This window comes from Vitis riparia, chromosome 7 (assembly GCF_004353265.1).
Source record: "Vitis riparia cultivar Riparia Gloire de Montpellier isolate 1030 chromosome 7, EGFV_Vit.rip_1.0, whole genome shotgun sequence".
Classification (NCBI taxonomy): domain Eukaryota; kingdom Viridiplantae; phylum Streptophyta; class Magnoliopsida; order Vitales; family Vitaceae; genus Vitis; species Vitis riparia.
This window is the reverse complement of record NC_048437.1, coordinates 27,251,061-27,272,754: the sequence shown is the minus strand read 5'-3', so window position 1 is coordinate 27,272,754 and position 21,694 is coordinate 27,251,061. Positions and strand designations below refer to the sequence as shown.

General features: G+C 35.7%; 2 protein-coding genes across 3 annotated transcripts; one reads left to right on the top strand and one right to left on the bottom strand.

Annotated features, from left to right (window-relative positions):
• The first annotated feature begins 285 nt into the window (after nt 1–285).
• On the top strand, nt 286–4,947 carry LOC117918491 (beta-glucosidase 11-like). Its single transcript, XM_034835193.1, has 13 exons — nt 286–503; nt 654–717; nt 1,914–1,969; nt 2,251–2,326; nt 2,417–2,488; nt 2,699–2,780; nt 2,893–3,157; nt 3,259–3,374; nt 3,542–3,762; nt 3,999–4,030; nt 4,113–4,200; nt 4,290–4,380; nt 4,526–4,947. The coding sequence occupies exons 1-13, from the start codon at nt 363–365 to the stop codon at nt 4,767–4,769; spliced, it is 1,548 nt and encodes a 515-aa protein (XP_034691084.1). The 5' UTR covers nt 286–362; the 3' UTR covers nt 4,770–4,947.
• A 335-nt stretch (nt 4,948–5,282) lies between these two features.
• LOC117918493 (E3 ubiquitin-protein ligase RFI2) lies at nt 5,283–19,282 on the bottom strand. Of its 2 annotated transcripts, XM_034835199.1 has the most exons (7): nt 18,891–18,955; nt 12,242–12,304; nt 10,623–10,795; nt 8,034–8,092; nt 7,130–7,155; nt 6,657–7,038; nt 5,283–6,264 (listed from the first exon to the last, which is right to left on the bottom strand). In XM_034835199.1, exons 3-7 carry the CDS (start codon nt 10,770–10,772, stop codon nt 5,856–5,858), a joined length of 1,026 nt encoding a protein of 341 aa, XP_034691090.1. In that variant the 5' UTR covers nt 10,773–10,795; nt 12,242–12,304; nt 18,891–18,955; the 3' UTR covers nt 5,283–5,855. The 2 variants fall into 2 exon arrangements, with proteins under 2 accessions (XP_034691090.1, XP_034691089.1); XM_034835198.1 differs by lacking the exon at nt 12,242–12,304 and having other exon boundaries at nt 18,891–19,282.
• Nucleotides 19,283–21,694: the final 2,412 nt, after the last annotated feature.

Genomic DNA, 21,694 nt, shown 5'->3' with positions numbered 1-21,694 from the left:
ACGGCCGAATCAGTATAAAACAAAGTTGACAATATTGGCATGCTAGAGTTCAATTTGATCAAGCAACCTCCGTCATTATGTCTGAATGTCGACAAAAATGTGTGATGGAGACTGCCCATTTTCTAGAGGGAGGAAAGTTCCACCCCAGCACAACTTTCAAGGATGCTGAAAATCAATACCCAATAATAATAAATAAAAAAAAGGAAAAACCAGGACAGATATGTATTTCCACAAAATTTATGGGGAAATGTCCAGAAGATTATTGTGAAAATATATGGAATGTAAGGATAGTATAAATGGGAAACATGAGGAGTTAATTGGTGGAAAGACAAGGGAAAGAAGAATACAAAAAGTGTGTGAGCATGGTGAGGCATAGACTCTCTTTCTCTTTCTCTCTGTTTCTTCTGCTAAATTTAGCAACTACAGCCTTCAGCGCTCTCAAGTTTAGCAGAGATGACTTCCCAGATGACTTCATTTTTGGGGCTGGCACCTCTGCTTACCAGGTTTGTTAATTTTCTTCTCTTTTCTTTTTTTGTACTCATTTAGATGAACACAGGAAGAAGAAATGATTGAAGAAAAGAATCTAAAACAAAAAGGGAGTTGGTGAATGATTTTTTTCTTTTATTGTCATTATTATTATTATTGGGTAACAGGTTGAGGGAGCAGCAAACCAAGATGGGAGGAGTCCTAGCACTTGGGACGCCTTTGTACGTGCTGGTCAGTTCCTATACTGTTTTTTTTTTCCTTGATATAATTTTCTTTTTCTGTTTTCCATGTTGTTGATTGAGCTTTGCTTCTTCTACAATTAGAGCACCTATTCTTCCACTGACTGGTTATGGGCCAGCCCTTTCTAAATGATGAGCTCTTTTCAATGAATCCAAGGGCCTGACATTTTGTATTTTGTATTTTTTTATTTTTTTTAAAATCAAGATCATTTGTATATTAAATGTTGATAGAGTTTTCGAAAAATTTAGATTTTTTTTCCCCTCTTTTTGGTGGGGTTGGGGGGTGGGATTTTGCAGAAATGGAGATGCTTTTGTCTTCCAAACCATACCATATTCACTACTCTGGAATTTAATCAGCCAACTCCCTTTCTCACCTTGTCTTTAAAATTTTGTTTGTTTCTCTTTTGCTGAGTAGGATCTGCTATCATTTTGTAACACTAACTAATTATAAATGAAGAGTTTCAAGGAGAAAGTATTCAGGGTCTTCCATGACATCAATCTGATGGCATGGTACTACTGTGCTGTCGTATTATACCATATCAATATTAGATAGTAGAATGCTAAAGTTTTGAAATAAATAATTTATTTACCAAAGAAAGATTTTAAAATTTATTTTTAAAGATCTTATGAAATCTTCCAGTTCAAGGAAAATTTCAAAATTTTCTTTCCTCAGAAAGTTCCCTGCAATGATGCTGTCCGTCTCTTTCTATTCCACCATTCTTTAACACCCTCATAAGCATATTTCTACAAAAAGCAACCTGATTATTCATTTGTACATTTTGATAACATATATATAGAGATAATAAAATTGAATATAAATCATATAACCAACTTATATTCTTATAGATCTAAGAAAATTCCTTCTGTAGGAGGGAATTCACCTTGATGGGATCATGGGAAAGTAGTGAAAGATGGCAAGGAGCTTGTATTGATATGACACAATAAGTAGATGGTTGTACTATGTCAAAGTCCTAATATGGCATCAAAGACCTACTGAATATTTTCTTAGTTTAAAATTCTTTTAACTTAAAATCACATGAATTCTAAAACCTTTTAAAGATGAAAAAGGGTTTTTGTGACATTTAAGATTTATGCCAAACTGGGTATCAGTTCAACAGATTCACAGTTGCTGATACATGTATCAGATATTTTGATTTGGATGGCTGATTGTCCAACCTTAAATTTCAGGGGCTACCCATGGAGCTTCTGGGGACATAGCATGTGATCAGTATCACAAATACAAGGTCAGTTCACCATTTTTGTGATCTTTTCTCTGGGAATAATCATATGGCTTGTAGAAACAGAGTCGTTAGACAAGCTCGGGTTTCTTCTACATGGAGCCATTACATATCAGCAAATGATGTTGCAAATTTGAAGACATGTTTCTATGTCATGCTCCTTAATTTTTCTTTCCTAATGACACTTCGGCACATCCTGCATGTCCCAGATGTCTTGAGACGTTGGTTGTTGTTTCAAACATTTGGAACTTGGCTTAGCATCCTTCCCGTGTATATATTTCTTGCAGGAGGATGTCAAACTGATGGTGGAAACAGGCCTAGATGCCTATCGATTCTCGATCTCTTGGTCAAGGCTTATCCCAAGTATGGTCACGGAACTGTGACTCATGTTAACAAAATAAGAACTTGCACTTTTGGTTCTCTTTCTGAGTCATGCTTCTGTTGTTCTATCAGATGGAAGAGGACCTGTCAATCCAAAGGGTTTAGCATATTACAACAACCTCATCAATGAACTTATCAGCCATGGTTGAAGTGGATTTCAAACAAAAATGAAGTTAATATTGTGTGTTTGGCATTTTGGAAGTGTTTTTCTTCTCTTTGGAAGCAAAAACTAGAGTAATTTTTTTCATTCAAAATCAAGAGAACGTACTTCCAAATTGCTATCACAACATTGCTTTCAAATTCTACATTCTCTTAATGGTAACTCACATGATCCATGATCCATTGGTCAAGCAGGAATCCAACCTCATGTTACTTTATTCCATGTTGATCTGCCACAAGTGCTTGAAGATGAATATGAAGGATGGCTTAGTCGAAGGATTGTGTATGGTTCTCAACTCTCTTCGAACTTGTTCTTGGGCTAAACATGTCCCTTCCACCAACCAAATAATAGAGAATACATATGACAGAATTATCTTGTGTGGATGCAGGATTGTGAAAGATTTCACAGAATTTGCCGATGTGTGCTTTAGAGAATACGGAGATAGGGTTTCACATTGGACTACCCTGAATGAAGGAAATGTATTTGCTTTGGCTGGCTATGACTCGGGATTACTACCACCTCAGCGATGCTCTCCCCCATTTGGACATAGGCCATGTACCAAAGGCAATTCCTCATTCGAACCATACATTGTAGGGCATCATCTCTTGTTAGCACATGCATCAGCTGCTAGATTGTACAAGAAAAAGTACCAGGTACCACTACCTAAACATATTACACCTGAACGAACCTATACTCTTAAGGAAACAGTGAAAAAATGGTCACAGTCATTACAGTAAGTGGTGTTATGTTGCAGGCCAAGCAACATGGATTCATAGGGATCAATGTCTTTGCTTACTGGTTTGCTCCTCTAACAAACACAACAGAAGATATCACAGCTACTCAAAGGGCTAAAGATTTCTATCTTGGTTGGTGAGTCCTTTTGATTCTTTTTGGCTAGGATGTTAAATCCTAAATGATCTCGGAAACTGTTTGTTGGTACAGGTATTGGTTTCCTTGTCAAGTAGAAATGGCCAAAAGTTGGGTTCAAGAATCTAGATAAGCCTTAGGTCATCTTTTGTGTTTGTTTTCTGTTGCAGGTTTCTTGACCCCTTAGTGTTTGGAGACTATCCTGAAACAGTGAAGAAGAACGCAGGCACAAGAATTCCGGCCTTCACCACACCTGAATCCAAACAAGTCAAGGGTTCATTTGACTTCATAGCAATAAACCATTACTTCGCAACATACATCAAGGACAACCCTGAAAAGCTGAAGATAGATCAAAGAGACTTTGCATTAGATGTGGGCACAGACATGATATGTATGTCACCTGCAGTCCTTTATCTAAATTTACTAGACTCCTCAACCGTGCTCAAGTGCTTTCAATTTGATCTCAACTCAATTGATCTTAAGCAGACAGCTTAGTTGAATTGAGAGTTCCATTCTAGTGGTTTCCTCACAGTAGTCCTTGGAAAATAGCTCATTTTTTACTTTGATTAATCTTTATCTAAGTCAAAAATGAAAAAACTAATATATTGAGTGTTTCATTTATGGCAGTTAAGCCACAAAACGATGTACCGGTAGGTGAGGTAAAGATTGAAACATAATCTCATCCAGTGGCCTTGTTTCCAGGTTAAGTCAGCTTTTAACTAATATGCTCGTTTGATTCAGTTTCCTCTCACGACCTGGGGTCTGCAAGGAGTGCTGGAATATTTGAAGCAAGTTTATGGCAACCCTCCAATCTATATCCATGAAAATGGTCTCTCTATCCTTCTCTCCCTTTCTCCCACCCCACATTTTCCTTTCATCATATTTTCATGAACCTTCTTTCATGGCATGCCTCACCAGGTATGCAAACACAACGCAACTCATCGTTGAACGACACATCAAGGGTCAAATATATGGAGGCTTACATTGAAGTTGTGCTTGATGCAATAAGGTATGTCTATTTCAGTAGCTATCTAGGTAAAGTGTCTTGCGGATTCTTTCCTTTGCTTTGATTTACCACCAAACTAGAATACATGATAAGATCCCATTATGTCTCTATTATTCTTTTTATGTTTTGTTTTAAATTTTTTTGGCAGAAATGGATCAAATACGAGAGGGTATTTCACATGGTCGTTCTTAGATGTACTGGAATTAATTGATGGCTATGGATCTTGCTTTGGCCTCTACTATGTAGATTTGGATGACCCAGATTTAAGACGGTATCCAAAGCTATCTGCACATTGGTACTCTAGCTTTTTGAAGAGAAGAAACATGAGTTCAGATGGGGACATCAGAATTGAGAAGAATAAAACACCTCTTTCTTATGCTCAATCCTTTTAGTAGGTTCTGTTTTGAATAGTTATGTCTTGGTGTGTCTCTCTTTCTGCTGCCTTATGTTGGCAACACAATTTATCAGTTATTTACTTGAACACAATTTCCTTTGATGACTGTTGGGATTTGAACCTGAACCCTGCCTAGAGATTTCAAGGTCCATTAGGACATTTGAACTATTTTTCCATCCTTTTTTTGATTTTTTTTCTCCGAATTTCCATTTCACTCATCTTACCATAACCATCTACCATAACCTAATACTTCAACACATGCATATCTCAAATGAATTTGACTCTTGAACAGCTTAAAGTAGAATGCAACAGGTCAAACCCTTGAAAGGTATAATGCATCAAATTTAGTGCAATACTGGAACAAAATTTTCAACCTAATTGAATAGGTTAGCAGGTTCTTCTTTGAATAGTTTTTGTATTGGTGTTTTTGTTCTTGCTGGCCTGTTGGCCATGTGGGTAACACAATCCATCAGTTACTATCAACAAGCAATTGTTATTCTTAACAATGTTATCTACTAAGTTCACAAGTTGTATTCAATTCAGAAAAATTTATGGATAGGCAATCTGGCCTTCCATGAGTTTCACCCTAACATTGCTTCAGAACAAAACTTGATAGAAATTGAATAATACTGAATGCTAAAAAGTGATTACACAAAATCCACTTTAGCTGTCTTGATAAGCAAGATGGTGAAAACCTTAGATGCAAGTATGGTCGTGTTCTCAAATTCCAAGACCAGCAAAACCCAATGCATTTAGCTGAAAATTCAGAAATAAGCTTGTCCCAACTGTGAACCATCCATTTCAAGTTATCCCATATAAACATATTTTATAAAGAGGGATTAAATGTCATTGCATGGCCACAAGATTGCCACAAAAGTGTTTTGCCAGCTTACCTTAGCCAAATTCCAGGGCCATATGACTGGACAAGTTTGCCGAAATTTACAGGAACGGACAATTGTTCACCAATTGTCAAATATATTTTTTTGGTTCCGGAATTGAGAAGTTCAGATGCAATTCAAATGAGAAGTTCTCAAAAAGCTGGGATGAATTGACTGACAAACTTTCTCAACCAACCTGGTGGCATCTAAGACCAGTGCCTCCAAAAGCTGCTAGACCTGCTGCCAGAATCGGAGCCACTGGTGGCCTGATGAAACGATCCCCAGCCTGAGTCCCATGCATGAAAATGATTCAGTGAAGGGTTTTCTGCCTCATGTATGTTTCGGATTGATGCTCCTGAAGGAGGAAAGATGTAGAAACCAGCACTGTGATCAGATTGTGAGGCTGCTGGCACTACAGGAGGCAAGGCCCTTGGACCATTGAATCTCCTGACACCAGGAACAATAGAAGTGGGCATGCCTGGAGAATTAGGAGGTGGATGTTGATGAGGTAGGGCATGGGAGATATGGATTCTTTCATAGGTTCGAAGAACACTGTTTCCTGGATGATTAGGGACAATTGAGGAGACAAATGCACTCCCAGCCCTATGACCAGACCTATGAAAAGTACAGGCATGCATATTAATATCTAATTGCTCTAATAAAGCACAAGCTTGTTGATTTCTCAAACATGTTATTTGAACATGTGTTCTTCTAAAATGAATCAAAACGGGCTATGCTATATCAGAATAATGTATAGTTGAATGCAAAGAACATAGTTCACAGCTTTTTTTGAAGATCGCAATTTTTAATAGCTAAACAAAGTATCCATGTAAGTGGGTTTTCTTGAAAATTCATTCAACTAGTTTTTGCAATCCCTGTTCAATGAATCTTGCAACCAAAAAACATTTACAACTCATTTTGCATTTAACACAAAAAGATGAAACATCATGTACATCCCAACACCAAGAAAAAAAAAAGATAGATATTCCGAACTGATTAGAGCTTACCCAGGACCGAAGAGCAATGGATGCACAAAAGATCCAGACCTTGTCATAGCATCAGATTCACCTCTCATAGATCTCAGTGCTGCAGGTAGAGCTGGAGCCTGTTCAGCACCGTTAATATGGCTGCTGGTTGGTGAGAAGGGAGGGGAATGATGACCCCAACTTTGATATTGGATATCAATAGCAGGAAAAGCATGGGAGGAAAAGATCTCACTGTGTGCAGAGAGGCTATTCCAGTGATGATTGAAGTTCAGATCATCAACACTTTCAGAGGAGTTTGAGTGGGTGGGTGGAATGGGTCCAAAGTAAGCAACATATGAATGAGCTGCAGATGATGCAGCAGCATGTTCAGATAATATGGCATGGTGTCCCTGTAAGTCATGATCTGCATGGAAAAAAACTCCTTTCTCGTATATTTAATCACCAAGGCACGACTGAATTTTGATCAGGAAACCAATAGAAAAGAAAACACTTACGTGTAGTTGATGGAGATTCCACTTCCCTGAAAGATTTGAGGCATCAAAAGGTCAGAAACAGCAACGAGCAATAACATTTATGGGACTGCCCAATTTGTTTCAGCAAAACATAGAAGCTTTAAACAAGATTCCCAAAAGAAGTCAATGTCTCTCAGTTATTTTCAGAATCCATAAAGGAAGTTGCAGCAGTAATATCAAAAGGGAAAATATTCCACTTATAATTTAAGAGAACCCCCATGAGCAATCATTTCAAAAAGAATCTGCATTGATACTCACCGAAGTTATACAGATCCATATGCTATCCAACACAAAAAAGCGTTTTTTCTTTTTCTTTTTCTTTTTCTTTTTTTCCTTTTCCTTTTGAGGAGTGGCGTGTTAAAAAGGAAAGAAATAAAAAAAAATGTGGGTGTGATACAAGAATGGAATATATTCCACTTAACGCAGGGGTGAGACTTAGGAACTCCATAAGCATGAAGCAATTAGAAATGCCAGAAGAGCAACCAAAATAAAATTGAAAGCATTATGAAGCAGGCAGCAAACCAGCAAGGAAGAGAAGGTCAAATAAAGACATAAAATTGGGTCCAGTAGAGATTTGCAAATTTAATAAATTTCCAACATGATCATGCAATCCTGGTACTACACAAGTAGTTCTACTAAATTAGTTATCAATTTACTAAATCTTGAACATTGAAGAAACAAAGAATAAATAGTAGAAGGATGACCATATCTAGAGACACAATAATGCTCTAGATATTGAATTGTTAAAGTGCATACTCATGTAAACAAATAAAGCTTGCAAACTCCCACCAGAAGTGATGTTATTTGATGTGAAACAGGAGCACTTGCAAATCAACATAGAAAATGTAGGAGAAAGTAACTCAAATGCAAGTCCATCTGTGCTTACTCAAAAGATGAACGAACTTGTGTAAATCCACTAAATGGACACCAATGCACTCTAAATGGCTGTAAAAAAGATGAATGACACAAGTGTTATCCATGAGGTAAAATCCAGAGTGTCTGTCAATAAACACAAATAGCTTCAATAGATACATAAAATATATGTACAGAAAAAGTACAGAAAAATATATGTACAATTGCTTCAATAGATACATAAAATGGTAGAAAGATTTATACTCACTAAAGGACTGCTAATGGTCAATTTTGATATAGCTTAACAATAAATTTAGTTTTTTCAAATGATAGGATAGCGCGAGTTTGATTGAAAAGAAATCTAAAGCACATGCATTCTAGACAATGTACTTCTAATTGTATCTCAAAGCAAGATATGATCATCATTCACAAAAGGTGGAATTATTAAATAACCCCTCATATTTTTTAGGGAAAAATTGATGCCCAAAGTCAAATTTAGGAAAAATGTAAATTTAATCATACTATCCCCAAATGCAAGGGAGTGCTGAAGCAGGTTTTGAATTGGCAATGAAAATTGAAAGTGACCTTCAGCACTGATGAGGGATTGGATACCAGCTATTGCTACTTGCGAATGATGGTTTTCCGGATGGCAGTTTCTCAAATTATTTTCAAAACTCTATAGTTCTACCTCTGAGGAGTAAACAATCAAAGGTTCATGCCCCTTCCCATTGCGCCAAATAAAACCTATGTGAAGATTGCCTCTAGATGTGAGAATTGCCTCATTTAGGGTTCTATTACATGAAAATTTTAGCATATCATCACTTGTTTAATAGGGGGCTTCTTCAGTAAGCGTAAATTACAGGTCATCTTTTGGCACCCAGACTTTTTTTTTTTTTTTGATAGGCAAATAAGAGTATATAAATATATATAGAAAAAAGTGTCAAACTAATGTGGTGAACACTGTATACTAGAAGTATACAAACGAGGAACAAAAACCAGCCACCATAACTACAACCCTACTTTAAGACTTGGAGCACAACCAATCTATAAAATCTAACAAAGACCGTGGAACTCTCTAACCATCACCAAGAAGAAACCCTTGAGACCAAAAATATAGGTTAGTAATTAGGGAATCCTTAAGAGCTTGAATATTGCATTGGTCCCCTTCAAAGGTTCTTTGGTTTTGTTCCTTCCAAATTGTCCACAAAAGGCAAAGAGGGGTTGTTCTCCAAACCTTCCTTCTCTTCTTGCCCATAAAGTTATCATGCCAACCTATTAACAAATCCTTAACAAGATGCCAAAAAAAGAGAAGAGAAAGTGCTATAACTTTCTAGCTATTCTGCAATGGATGAGAAGATGGTCTACCGATTCATCTGCATCTTTGCACATACAACAAAAACCTGCCAAAACCCATCCTCTCCTCTTGAGTTGGTCTATAGTTAGGATCTGTCCCCAAGTCGCTTTCCATGCAAAAAAAAAAAACCATTTTGGTAGATGCCCAAGATCCCCATAGTATCTTTGGGGGGAAGTCACTTCACCCTCTACTTCCAATGCAACAAAGAAAGACCACACAGAGAATACCCCACTCTTGCTAGCCCTCCAAATCACTTTATCCTCCCCATCTCTAATTCTCCCAAACTCATCAAGTTTTTGAATAAAATTCTGGACAGCATCCATCTCCCAATCATGAAAACTTCTTGAGAAGCAAGGGTTCTAAGTGACCAACCTTCCTTCTACCTCCCGAACATCTTCCACCCATGCCTCCTTAGTAGCTGCCAGGGTGAATAATGAAGGAAAAGAGTCCTTTAAAGGTATATCATCACATCACATGTCATGCCAAAATTTGACTCTTCTCCCGTTGCCAATCTCAAATCTTATTTTATTTTGGCCTTAAAACTTCACCATCCTTTTTTGATTGACTTCCACAAGCCTACTCCATAACTTTCTCTCCCCTCTTGAGAGCACCAACTCCTAGTTCTTCTACAAACTTTCCCAAAATAAGTTTTCTCCAAAGCATATCCCTTTTCAAGGTGAATCTCCAACATCATTTACCCAAAAGAGCTATATTGATAGTGGACAAATCCTTAATACCAAGACTCCCTCTTTTTTTATCTTTGCAAATCATTGACCAATTCACTAGATGAAGTTTTTTCTCCAAAGCCCCTCCTCTCCAAAGGAAGTCCCTTTAGATTTTTTCTAATCTTTTAGCCACCGACTTAGGAATAACGAAAAGGAACAAGAAGCAAATTGGTAGGCTGCTCAAAGTACTATTCAACAAAGTGATTCCTCCTCCTATTGGAAGGCACCTAGACCTTTTTTTAATACTGAAAATTTGAAAATCATTATTTCTCCCATGTATCAATATCTGAAACCCTTTATTGCATAAGGGAGAACTGCAGAAGTCATCATTGACATTAACATGGATAATGTTCCAATTTTTGTCTGCATCATTATGCAGATGTCAATTGTAAGGGAATGCCATTTCTGAATTCATTATGTCACCATACTGATTTGCATAAACAGACTATTTCAAAGGTTCCTCTTAACAGGGATGGAATGTACTGCCAGACAAACAGTTAAGATTGGATTAAAACGGAAAACTTAATTAGTAACTGCCTTTTACCATTTCAGAATAATTGAAATCATATGTCTCTTCATCAGGAGTCCAGTCATCCATGCTAAACTCAGGAAATGAACGAGCAGAGCCATTTGCAAATAACCACCGACCTCTCTCAATCTTTCTGCAGTTGGGGCATTGCATTGCCCCTTTCATATTGAATGCAGAACCAATGCAATCTGTATAATACATAACAATAAGAGAACTAAGTTTATCATTAAAAATCAATGACCACAACCTTTACATGATTAGTTATATTTTACAAAACAGTAAAACATATGAATGCATTCTTTTAGGTGGAATATGTCATTTTTTTATAGGTCTTTTAGGTGGACTACGTTATTGATGAAGTGAGATAAAAAAACATCAATATCCTAAAAAGAAACCAACACAGTCAACATAGTTTATCATGTGATGCCATATCATATAAATTTTAAGATAGAAAAAAAAAAACCTGTCTTAAATATGTGAAGGGATAAACACTGGCACAGCTAAACATCTATTTGAGTCTATAATCATATATGAACATCTGTGCAAGTGTATATTCATCATATGTAAGATCATACTGTTTGTGATCACTTCATATAACAGGCCATTTGGCACACTAAACCACAAATTTTTTATGACTGGTTGCAGAAATAAACCATGCTTAATACTAGAAAGAAGCCATCATAACTTTTGAACTACAAATATACGAAAAGCAGCTTCATCATTTAACTCTTATGCTCAATAATCACCCATTTTGTATCACACTTAAACCACAAATTTTTTACATGACTGGTTGCAGAAACAAAGCATGCTTAATACCAGAAAACAACCATCATAACTTTTGAATTACAAGTATATGAAAAGCAACTTTATTATTTACTTTGAAGGAGTCATCTCTTGGAACTCTAATGGTAGTCACCCAATAGCAACTACAAAGATATTTGCATCTATTTTAATACTTATTTTAAATATTCAAGAGAATAATCTAATTAACTCAAGTGAAACTTTAATGTAGGAGACAAAATTCTCAGAGTGTAAAATATTGGGAGTGCAGAAGTCTTTGCCTTAAATTTCCTTTCTATAAACCATAATCTAAGCCATTACTAGAACATGAGAATTTGCTCCTAAATATTCTCCACAAAGGGGCACATGTCATCCTTATCCAGTAGCTCCACAACTGTCATTCCTATTTGAGTGTCACCTGGGGGGCCCACTTGGAGAAATACCCAGTTTGGTTGTTAACTTCCCAATTGCACCCGGTTGACATCCACATGTCAAGTAGGCAAATGGCATAGTTGACAAATGGAGTCATGGTTGCCTAATAAGAACACCAACAAAGCATTATCACACTACTCCCCCCTTTCGATTGGATGATGTGTGCCATGTGTACAGTGGCAAGTTTGACATATCTTTACTCTCATGATGTGCATGTAAGATCTGCCCTCAAAGGTGACTCTTCATTATTGTGTCGCCACCATTCCAAGAGGTTCACCTTTTTCAAGATGCCCAATCTTAAAATTTGAAATGCTTCTTTAAGAGCTTCACCCTTGATTTCTGGGGTGCCATCATTGGTGGTTCTACAAACCAACATTTCGATATCAAACTATCACCAAGAGAGCTATAAAAAGAGATCTCACCAGTGGCTTATGCTTCTTCTTCTTCCCCTCCTCTCTTGCTGCTAACATTGCTAGCACCCCTACCTGCTGAACCAAAGTTGTCTTATCTCCACTTTTTTTATTTATTTATTTATAATTAAAATCAATTGTATTAAGAAAGCCTGAAGTACACCTGAAAGTATATACGATGTATGCAAGGCAACAAAGCCAAAAAGAAAAGGATTAGCAAAAAAAATCCCTTACTTACATCCCAACCAATCAATGAAATCGAAAATGGACCATGATGTACAATCCACATGCACCCTAACCCAATCTGAAAACATGTACAAAAAAGACCGTAAAATAGCTTGATCCGCTAATTTGGTATCATCAAAGATTCTTATCTCCACTTTCCTACTTGCTTCTTCCAAACTCTCCCTTCTCTCTTCTATCTATATTTCTGGTACTAGGGGCACTTTCTTCATCATTTTAGTTTTTTTGTCATTGTATCTCGTGATCTGCCCATACTTTTCCTTTTTTTTTTCTTTTTTTTATCAGAACCCATACTTTTCCTTTTGATTTCTACCTTTTTCTTAATTTTTAGGTTCCTCTTCATATCCTTGTACACCGATTATCTCCTAGGATCTTTGTTGGCTCCTCTCCTATTTTCTAATTGTCCCCTTTAACATTTGGTGTTGCCTTGGTAGTATCTCTTACTAACTTCTCAAATACCTTATCATGTATCCATTCAGTCCTTTTTCATTTACCATGATGGCCCCCCTCCAACCGAGACACCCCCAAAGCCATGTTTCATTTTCTATACAATACCATAAGAGAGTCCATGTCCATCTACTTTCCCACTCTGAAAACCCCAACTTGAGGTGGATGACCATAACAAGATAACCCTGCACTATTCCCACTTCCAGGCAGGGTTGAGGTTGCCTTTTCATCCCCTTATGTGTCCTCTACTTCTTTCAACTCCACACCTGCCAAATCCATTCCAACATGATCAGGTCACTAACCAGGTGCCTAGCACACAATCACTAGCATAACTTAGATGTTAGATTAGGCAAGATATTATTTGTGTACATTTTAAAGATGGACACGGAAAGAACCTACTTCCCCTCTCCTCTGAAGAGGTCCCAGTCTCTGGTTCTCAATTTCCATGACCGCAACAAAGGTTGGGAGAACAAATACATCAAAGTAACCAGGGATTAGGAATTTGACTCTAGAGATGAGAAGTTATGGGATATTTCGAGGATATGTGGCCAACTAATTAGGTGTTTCCCATTCATAAAGTATTCAACTTCTTCCTTTTATTTTTTTAAAATAGAGTAGTACACTAACAAACTTGTCGGATGTTCAGAGTAGCATGGACACTTTTGCTACTTGATTAGCGATGAATGTGTGAAAGTACTAGTGGAAGCCCTCAAGAAGTCGAGAAGTCGAGAAGAGAGGACGCCTGCTTCCTCAGAAGGAAATTAATTAATAGAGCTCTTGGACACTTTCCACCCACCAACTCGACAAACTTTGAGAATTGAAAACCTCTGCACCACAAAAAATAGTGCTTGCCAAAATTCAAGGTTCTAGATTCATTAGATTACATAACTCCTTTAGAAGACATCAACCTGATGGAGATGGAGAAATTTCTTCGCCCAATTATGACAGACATACAGTCCATCAACATCCTAATAAGAAGCCAGGAGGTAATGGGGGGCATGAGTAGGCAGCTAAGCACTCAAGTGTTGGGCGAAAAAAAGGACTAGAAACTCTACACTGACTGGAACTCCTGATGAGGTGATCCTTATATCTTCTCCCACCGATCCAATAGAAATCTCAAATGACAGAAACCAGTAAATTGTGTCACCCCCACAACAAAGAGCACAGACTGAAGAAAGCTCCCTAACCTGAGGACTGCATGGAAAGAAGGTTCTTAAGGCAACATCAAGTTGGCAAAGCTGTTTGAATCCATCCTTAGCTCGTCCTCTCCTGAAGTTGTAGCTAGTCCTATGTCCCTAGAGGAAGAGTATAGGGGGAGACTGAAAAATATTTCTTTATCAACCAATAGCACTGGCTTCAACAGGGCTACCAATAAGGTCATTCACAATAACCAAACAATCACATTATAAAACTTCTTGTCTTCATTCTTTCTAGTCATTAATTGGATTGCAAATCCTTGTCATATTTACACATAGGTTTTCAAAGTTGATGAACCATGAAGTAAAGCACCTGACTAAGGATAAGCTGGTAGCCAACAAGGAGGCTCTTTTAACCAAGTTTGGGGAGGGAAGAAAAGTGGTAGAAGAAAGTTGTTTAAAATTGAAAGAGAAAGCAAGTGCTATGAAAAAGAAATTTATGGATTTGTAGGACAGATCCTTAGAAATATTAAGAGAAAATGAAAGGTTCTAGAAAAAGTTAGTGAATGCTTCCACTAAGTTTGAGAAAAAGAAAGAAGAAATTCTTAAAATGGGGGACTTGTTCATCCAACAATTTCAACAATTATGATACATTATTGGATATGAGGAATGTTATATGAAGTATGATATTCGACCTTCCTTAGAAGCAAATATAAAAGGATAGGAAGGGGTTGCTGTTAAAAGTGTCATTGAGAATACAGAGGGAGATTACAACACCAATTGAGAAATGAAGTTGGCTTCTCTTTAGATCCCCTATGTGGGATAGTTTTTGTCTCTTGATTACACAATCCATTAACTATGTATTACCCAAGTTGTAGGAAAATGGGGCATGTCAATTAATATTTTTTGGATGCTTATTGAATTCTCTTTTGTTTACTTTCACTTGGATCCACTCTTTTTATGGTACTTCTTAGGCCTTTGTCTCTTTAACTACCTGTATAGTTGGTACCTTTATTTATGAGAGTCTTTTGCTTTTAAGATACCTTAATAACTGTCTATATGCATGTATCTTTCAACTTTTGATATATATCTTCTTCTTTCTACCTTCTATGATATGATGCCTTAGATGCATATTTTGTGTTTGTCAGATTGTTGCTCTGTCAACTTCTATAAAATAATAGAATATTCAGCTGTCTACCATGTTGACGAAATTTTAATCTGTTAACTTGACTACATTATGCCTAAATTATAAAATATCAAGTGATTAAATTAAGAAAAGCTAGCAAAGGATTAGGTCAAATGATAAAGGGACAAACTCATAATCCGTCAAGCAGTCAAGTTGTCATTGACAGAATTATTTACTGTCAACCTTTATTAACACTATTGCAAGCAACCACTAAAAAAGCAACTTAAGAAAAGTTGACTATGAAACAACTCAAGGATTCGCTGCAAAAAAAACTAAAAATAATACGTTTTAAGTTTACAATATTCCATGGCCTCATGAACTATTCACTATATAGAGTTTGTAGTCAGTATACTCTAGGTTGGCCTCATTGCAAACCTAATATGGACCTTTCTAATTCAACCTTAACTTTCCTTCCTTAGGATCTAGTGTACTCATAAAAACTTGCTTGAGAACTAGGTCCCCAATGTGTAGCATTCTGCCTCAAGCCTTCTTGTTGTGATATTTAGACACCATTTGTTGACAAGTGGCCATCTTTACACAAACGTCCTCCCTTCTTTCTTCAACCCAGTCCAGAGAGCCTGACATATTGATTAGAGTCACAAATTGTGCTCTAATGGCACAATTAGAGAGCAAATTATATAATAAAAAGGCTTAACTCAAATTGTTGCTAAGACCTTAGCCATGAGTATAACGTATATCTTAAGCTAAAATCCAGGTTTAAGAGATGAAAATGATGCAAGTCACAAGAATATCTTTCACCCATGATAGTGAAGGAGCTTAATGTGCATACAAGGAGCTCCAAGAGTTCTCAAGCATGATGAGAGTTGCAACAAATGAAAATGGAGTAATTCATAACATGATAGATGAGAAATGAAGACTATGGAAAGATTTGGAGAGCAAGCAAAGACAAGAAAAAAGGTCGAAGGCCATAGCTTAAAGTTCATACATGGGAATTGGAATTCAAAATCTGGTAGTAGCACATACCTACATTTTAAAGTGAATTTTGAAAGACTTTCCGAGATTAATTTTGTGCAAACTATATATTATTTCGAAGCTCAGGAAATCAGGAGTCCAACGCTTCAAATGGTGTACAAATCGGAGCTGAAACAAAGAAGTTATGGCCATTTGAAGGCAATTGCATAGAACTGAAGGACCATTTCGAAATGATTTCGAAATTCAACTTATGATTTTGGAATCCTTTTAGAAATGACCCTAATTTCAAAATCATACACTGCCACTTCGAGATTTCACCTCCTCCACCTTGGAAATTGTGTTGTGAGCACTCCATCAGCCCTAAGTGGGGCCCCATGCGATTGGAAATCATGATTTTATTTTATTTTTAGTCATTTTTAAGTAATTATTTGTAAAATAAGTAGTCAATAGGAACGTGTCATGTGTTAGGTTTTTTTGTGGAAACTATAAAAACTCAATTTTTAGATTTTATAGGGAGTTGGATTTTTTTTTGTTGGAAAGAACAAAACGGAGTCCAAATTTTGGTTTGTTCTCTTTTCCATTATTATTAATTAATATATAGGTTTTTATTTCTTTAATTTTCAAGAATGGTTCTTTATCTTTCTTCAACGGATTGTGCTTGTGATAACACACCCATGAGAGGCTAAAAAGCTTTCTTGGAGTGTAAAGCATGAAAACCTAGGGTTAAGGCTTGCAAGAAAACAATGGGAAATTGAACTCAATAATGGAATGAATGATTGGTTAAAGGCATAATTAATGAGAATAGAGATGCCCTCCTAGATTGGTTTGAATTAGAGAATGATACAATTGTTCATTCCTTGATACTAGAGATTCTTGATAATTCTTTATTCTAGTTATCTAAGATTTAACCCTTGTTATCTTCCCTAAGGCAAATCCATACGGAGTGGTAAAGGCTTACAAATCCTAAACGTAAACTAAAATCTCAATTCCATTCATTTAATAGATAATTCAAAAGTAAATAAAATGTTATACATAAGGAGATGGATGCAACTCTAAGTTATTTAAGTTGATCTCGTTTAGCCCACTTTTTGAATATCACCAGATTTACACAAATAAATACCCTTGTTTAACCTAAAACCCTAAGCCCGAAGTTGGATTGTGGAAACCCCATTCTTGAACATTTGAATCAAAAATCAATAAAATCTTGCATTTTTAATTTAAATTTATTTAGCAAATCTAATTTTATTCAAATAGATTTTCAAACATTTTCAATTTAAAGAATTTGATTAAAGTAATCCTTTAGACCTAGTTTGACAAATTCCATAGGTTAGTTTCTAAAGACGATACCCGGAATACTACAAAAGCCATAGTGACTCTTTCTCTAGTTTTTCTTGGCCAAAGTCGCTACGTACAAGGCTTAGTATTCAAGACTCCTTTGATGTTTGCACCTATGCAAGCTTAACTTCAATTCCTTGGATGAGATCTTTAGAACTAGAGGCTTACACCTCGTTCTATTGCGAGACTTATACCTCACCTCATTTAAGCAAACGCCTAAAGACCACCTTTAGCCTTTTAAAACATCATTTAAAATGAGATAGGAATTTGTTCTTTTTAATAAATGTCAGGTAGTATCTTAGAGATAGGCATAAGCATGTCAGAAACATATCCCGTGCCCAAACTCTTGCCACGTCATGTCTGCCACAAGAATTCACATACTTTGAAGTTTCCATCTAAGTTAGGAGTTCAACATAAATCCTACTATGCCAGTTTAGCCCATCATAAGTTATATTTCTAGCAGAAGTGTGAAAATCTAGATGCCCTTTTATGATATTCATCCATGTTCTCTTGGTCTTTCACCCAATTTTTAGTTCTTACTACCACAAAAGCATACATTTTCTTCACATGACCAAAGCTTCCAATTTAGGATCTCGAATGCACTTTCGCCAATTAGGCCCAGTCCTAAGATTTCCCAGCTGTTCTCTTACCCTAAAAATTTGTTTCTTCAAACCTACTTCTATTTGTTGAGAAACCGGGGGAAAAAGGAAAACCAGACTAGAAATCTTCTGTATTATGTTGTTTTTCATTCCACAAAACCCAGAAACTCACCCCAATCCCCAAATACACTTAGTTGAGACACTGTTTTTCTTTTCTGTTTTGTTCTGTTTTGTTTTCTCTTTGTTACAAATGATGGACAGAATTGTAGTATGTTCCTTTTCCCTGCTTTTCTCAGAAACCAAACTGCACAAATAGAAGAAAACAATAGTCCCATATAGGGATTCACACCCAAGCTGGATTGGAAAAACAATGCAACAACACTCAACCCACAAACCCGCCATATCCTGCTGAGCAAGCCCACAAAAATCCCCAAAACCCTCCATTTCAAACATCCATTCACTAAAACACCAAAATTGAAACCAAACCCACAACCCTCCACCACCCACACACCCAACAACAAAATCCAGAAACCAAATTCCAAAAATTTCAAACCCATTGCAACAACACTAGCCCTACAGAGTCACCGTATTCCACTCATCCAACGCAGAAAAATCCCAAAAACCTCCATTTCAACCACTCATTCACAATAAAAATCCAAAAATTCAAACCAAACCCACCACCCACACACCCAACAAACAAAACCCAAAAACCAAATTCCAAAAAATAAAAATAAAAATCCAAACCAAACCCAACAAGAACAAAATTGAATGCATTAAATTACCAAGATGAAATTCATGGCCACATTGCAGCTTAGCCCTCGATCTCTCTCCATTATCAGTGACCAAATCAAGGCAAATCGAGCAGGAAACAAAGGAAACTTCACCATGGGAAGGCGGTTCCACACCCCCAACATCGTCATCATCCATAACATCACCTCCTTTAGTCCCCACCACCATCCAAACAGAATCCCTTTAATTGAACAAGAAAAAAAAAAGAAAAAAGAAAAGGTTCTCTGGTTTAGGAGAAAAACCGGAGGATCAGAAGCAGGTGATTCCCAATCTGTGTCTGAGCTGTCAGATTACGTGGTTCGAACCTTTCATGGTCTGTCTTCGAATGCAGTAGAATCACATGATGAAACTGAATGGACGGTTTGCATTTGTTTAACGTTAGGGGTTTGGTTGGTTGGAGTTATTGCCACCAAACGCTGCTATTATTGGAGAACAAAATCTGCTGGTCCTACCACCACTATTTCTTTATAATTGCCGTTCTGATCTAGTGCCCCACCATCTGGATAATGCTTCATTTTATGGACTATTTTTCTGGATTCCATCATGTTAATTTACAGCCGGTTCTGGAAGAGGAGAGATTGATTGGAGAGTTTTTATTTAAGAAAAATCATATGTAGGAAAATATTAAAAATATATTTAACAATATTATTTTCTTAGATTTGATTTATCATGAAAAGATATAAAATAAAATAAAACTTAATTAAAATTAGTTTTAAAATTATATATTTTTAAATTATTCAATTTTTTTATAAAATAAATAAATTTAAAAAAACATATAAAAATAATTTAATCACACTAAACTTAATTTGTTTATTGCTAAGTCGAGTAATTTATGATATCGTGTTCTATTTTTATATTAAATTCTTTGTGTTTGAGCGAAAAACTTCAATCTTATATTATTTTTTTATCTCATTTAATTTATTATGTAATTAATGTTGTGTTAATATGATTATGACTTGAATTATATACAAGTGATCATTTGTAATACTATCTTGTCATTTTTATCGCTCAACTTGAAGATGGTCACTTATTCCAATAGTAGTAAATTTAATTTTTTTTAAAAAATAAGACTCTTATTAATAAACTATTTTAATTTAGTTAATTTTTAATAAATCATTTAAAAAGAAGTTAATGTTTAAGTTATGTAAATTTAAAATATTGTATAAAGTAGATGAGTTATAATCATACTGAGTATCATAATCCTTTTTGAATAATAAATAGGTAAATGAATTATTCTTATTGGTTTGATCTTAATTTAATGGGTAAATTACAAAATACATGTTTGTATATTTACTCTTATTATATTTTTTTAATATAAAAATACTAGTCATACCAACTTTTTTATTATCTTATCGAGGTGAAATTTTGATTTTTAACAGATTTTAACATTTAATACATAATGCCACCTTTTTGTTGACTCCCTTGTGCATCCCAACTAAGGTTTTATAATCTCATAGCTATTCTTTTTTAGTAGCATTAGTAAAAGTGATTGTAAGCGAATTGGACCAAAGCTTTCATGGTCTTGCATCATTCTTCCTTAACTGGATTCTAACTTGCATGGTCCTTTTTCTACGACAAGTCAAGTGACTCTTGAAATCTCTGGATTACTCCATTTCAAGCCTTGGAATGTTGGAGTACATGCTACTACAATTCTAGGGATCTTTAAATCTACATAATGAAAAACTATAACAAATATAAAGTGTAGATTTATGTGTATACAAAAAAACATGTCCGTGATCTAGATATTCCTATATCAATTTCAATCAATAAAGAGGATCATGTAGATCTCAAAAATCTTGTAATCTTTTATCCAATGGCTCTCTCTTGAATCTTAGCACATAAGGATGGTAGAATCTTATTTGTAGGGATGGACATTATATTTCCTCTCTCTAAAAGAGAGGAGGGCAAAACTCTTAAGCTTTAAACCTTTAAAAAAGTATTTAAAGGCTTACTTGCGAGCTTAAGTGACTTAAGTTCATCATGCTTGAGCCACTTAATCAAGTCCACTAAGTCTTAGTTAATTAATTAGATCTATTAGGCTCTAATTAATTGATTAGCTCAATCATAAATACCACTCAAAAGCTTTTATGCAACCTTATGTATTAACCAAAATTCCTTTATGCATAGATATGAATAAAGAACTCAAATATCTCTTAAATAATGTGTCACCAAGGAATAAAAGCTTGAGTAAAGAGTCTAGGGATGATTGAGACTCATAGGAAAATACTAGTTCTTTTAAAATCTAATTTTGAAGTTGACTCAATATCCCACGACAAATAGTTAACTGCAATCCAATATCATATGATATTAGATTGTGATAAAAAAAAACTTAGGTCCATTCCCTACTAACAACCACATGAAAGCTCCCAATGAATTGATGTCCATAATTTAATGAAATGGATGTTATCAACCTCTCAAGATTAGTTATATCATATCTGAGTATCAAATCTTCATATTATGTAATCAACTAACATACTCTAACTCTCTAAAAGTATATGTCAAATTCTACTAAACGATTTACTACAACCACAAATCTTATGATCACATGTCCTTAGAATCACTTAAAATGATACATTGTCTCAAACTCATAAGATATCATGGTGCTTTTTTTGAGAATATATGTTACTATATGCCTTGATAAACATGCCTTGATAAACATTGATCTAATCTATAACAATGATATGACTACCTTAAGATCTTACTTATAGGCCAAAGCTACTTTAAACCTTATCACTATTTCAATATTCTCTTAAGGTTGAGAGTTCATGCAACGTAGTAGTTTGGTGATGTCATGACT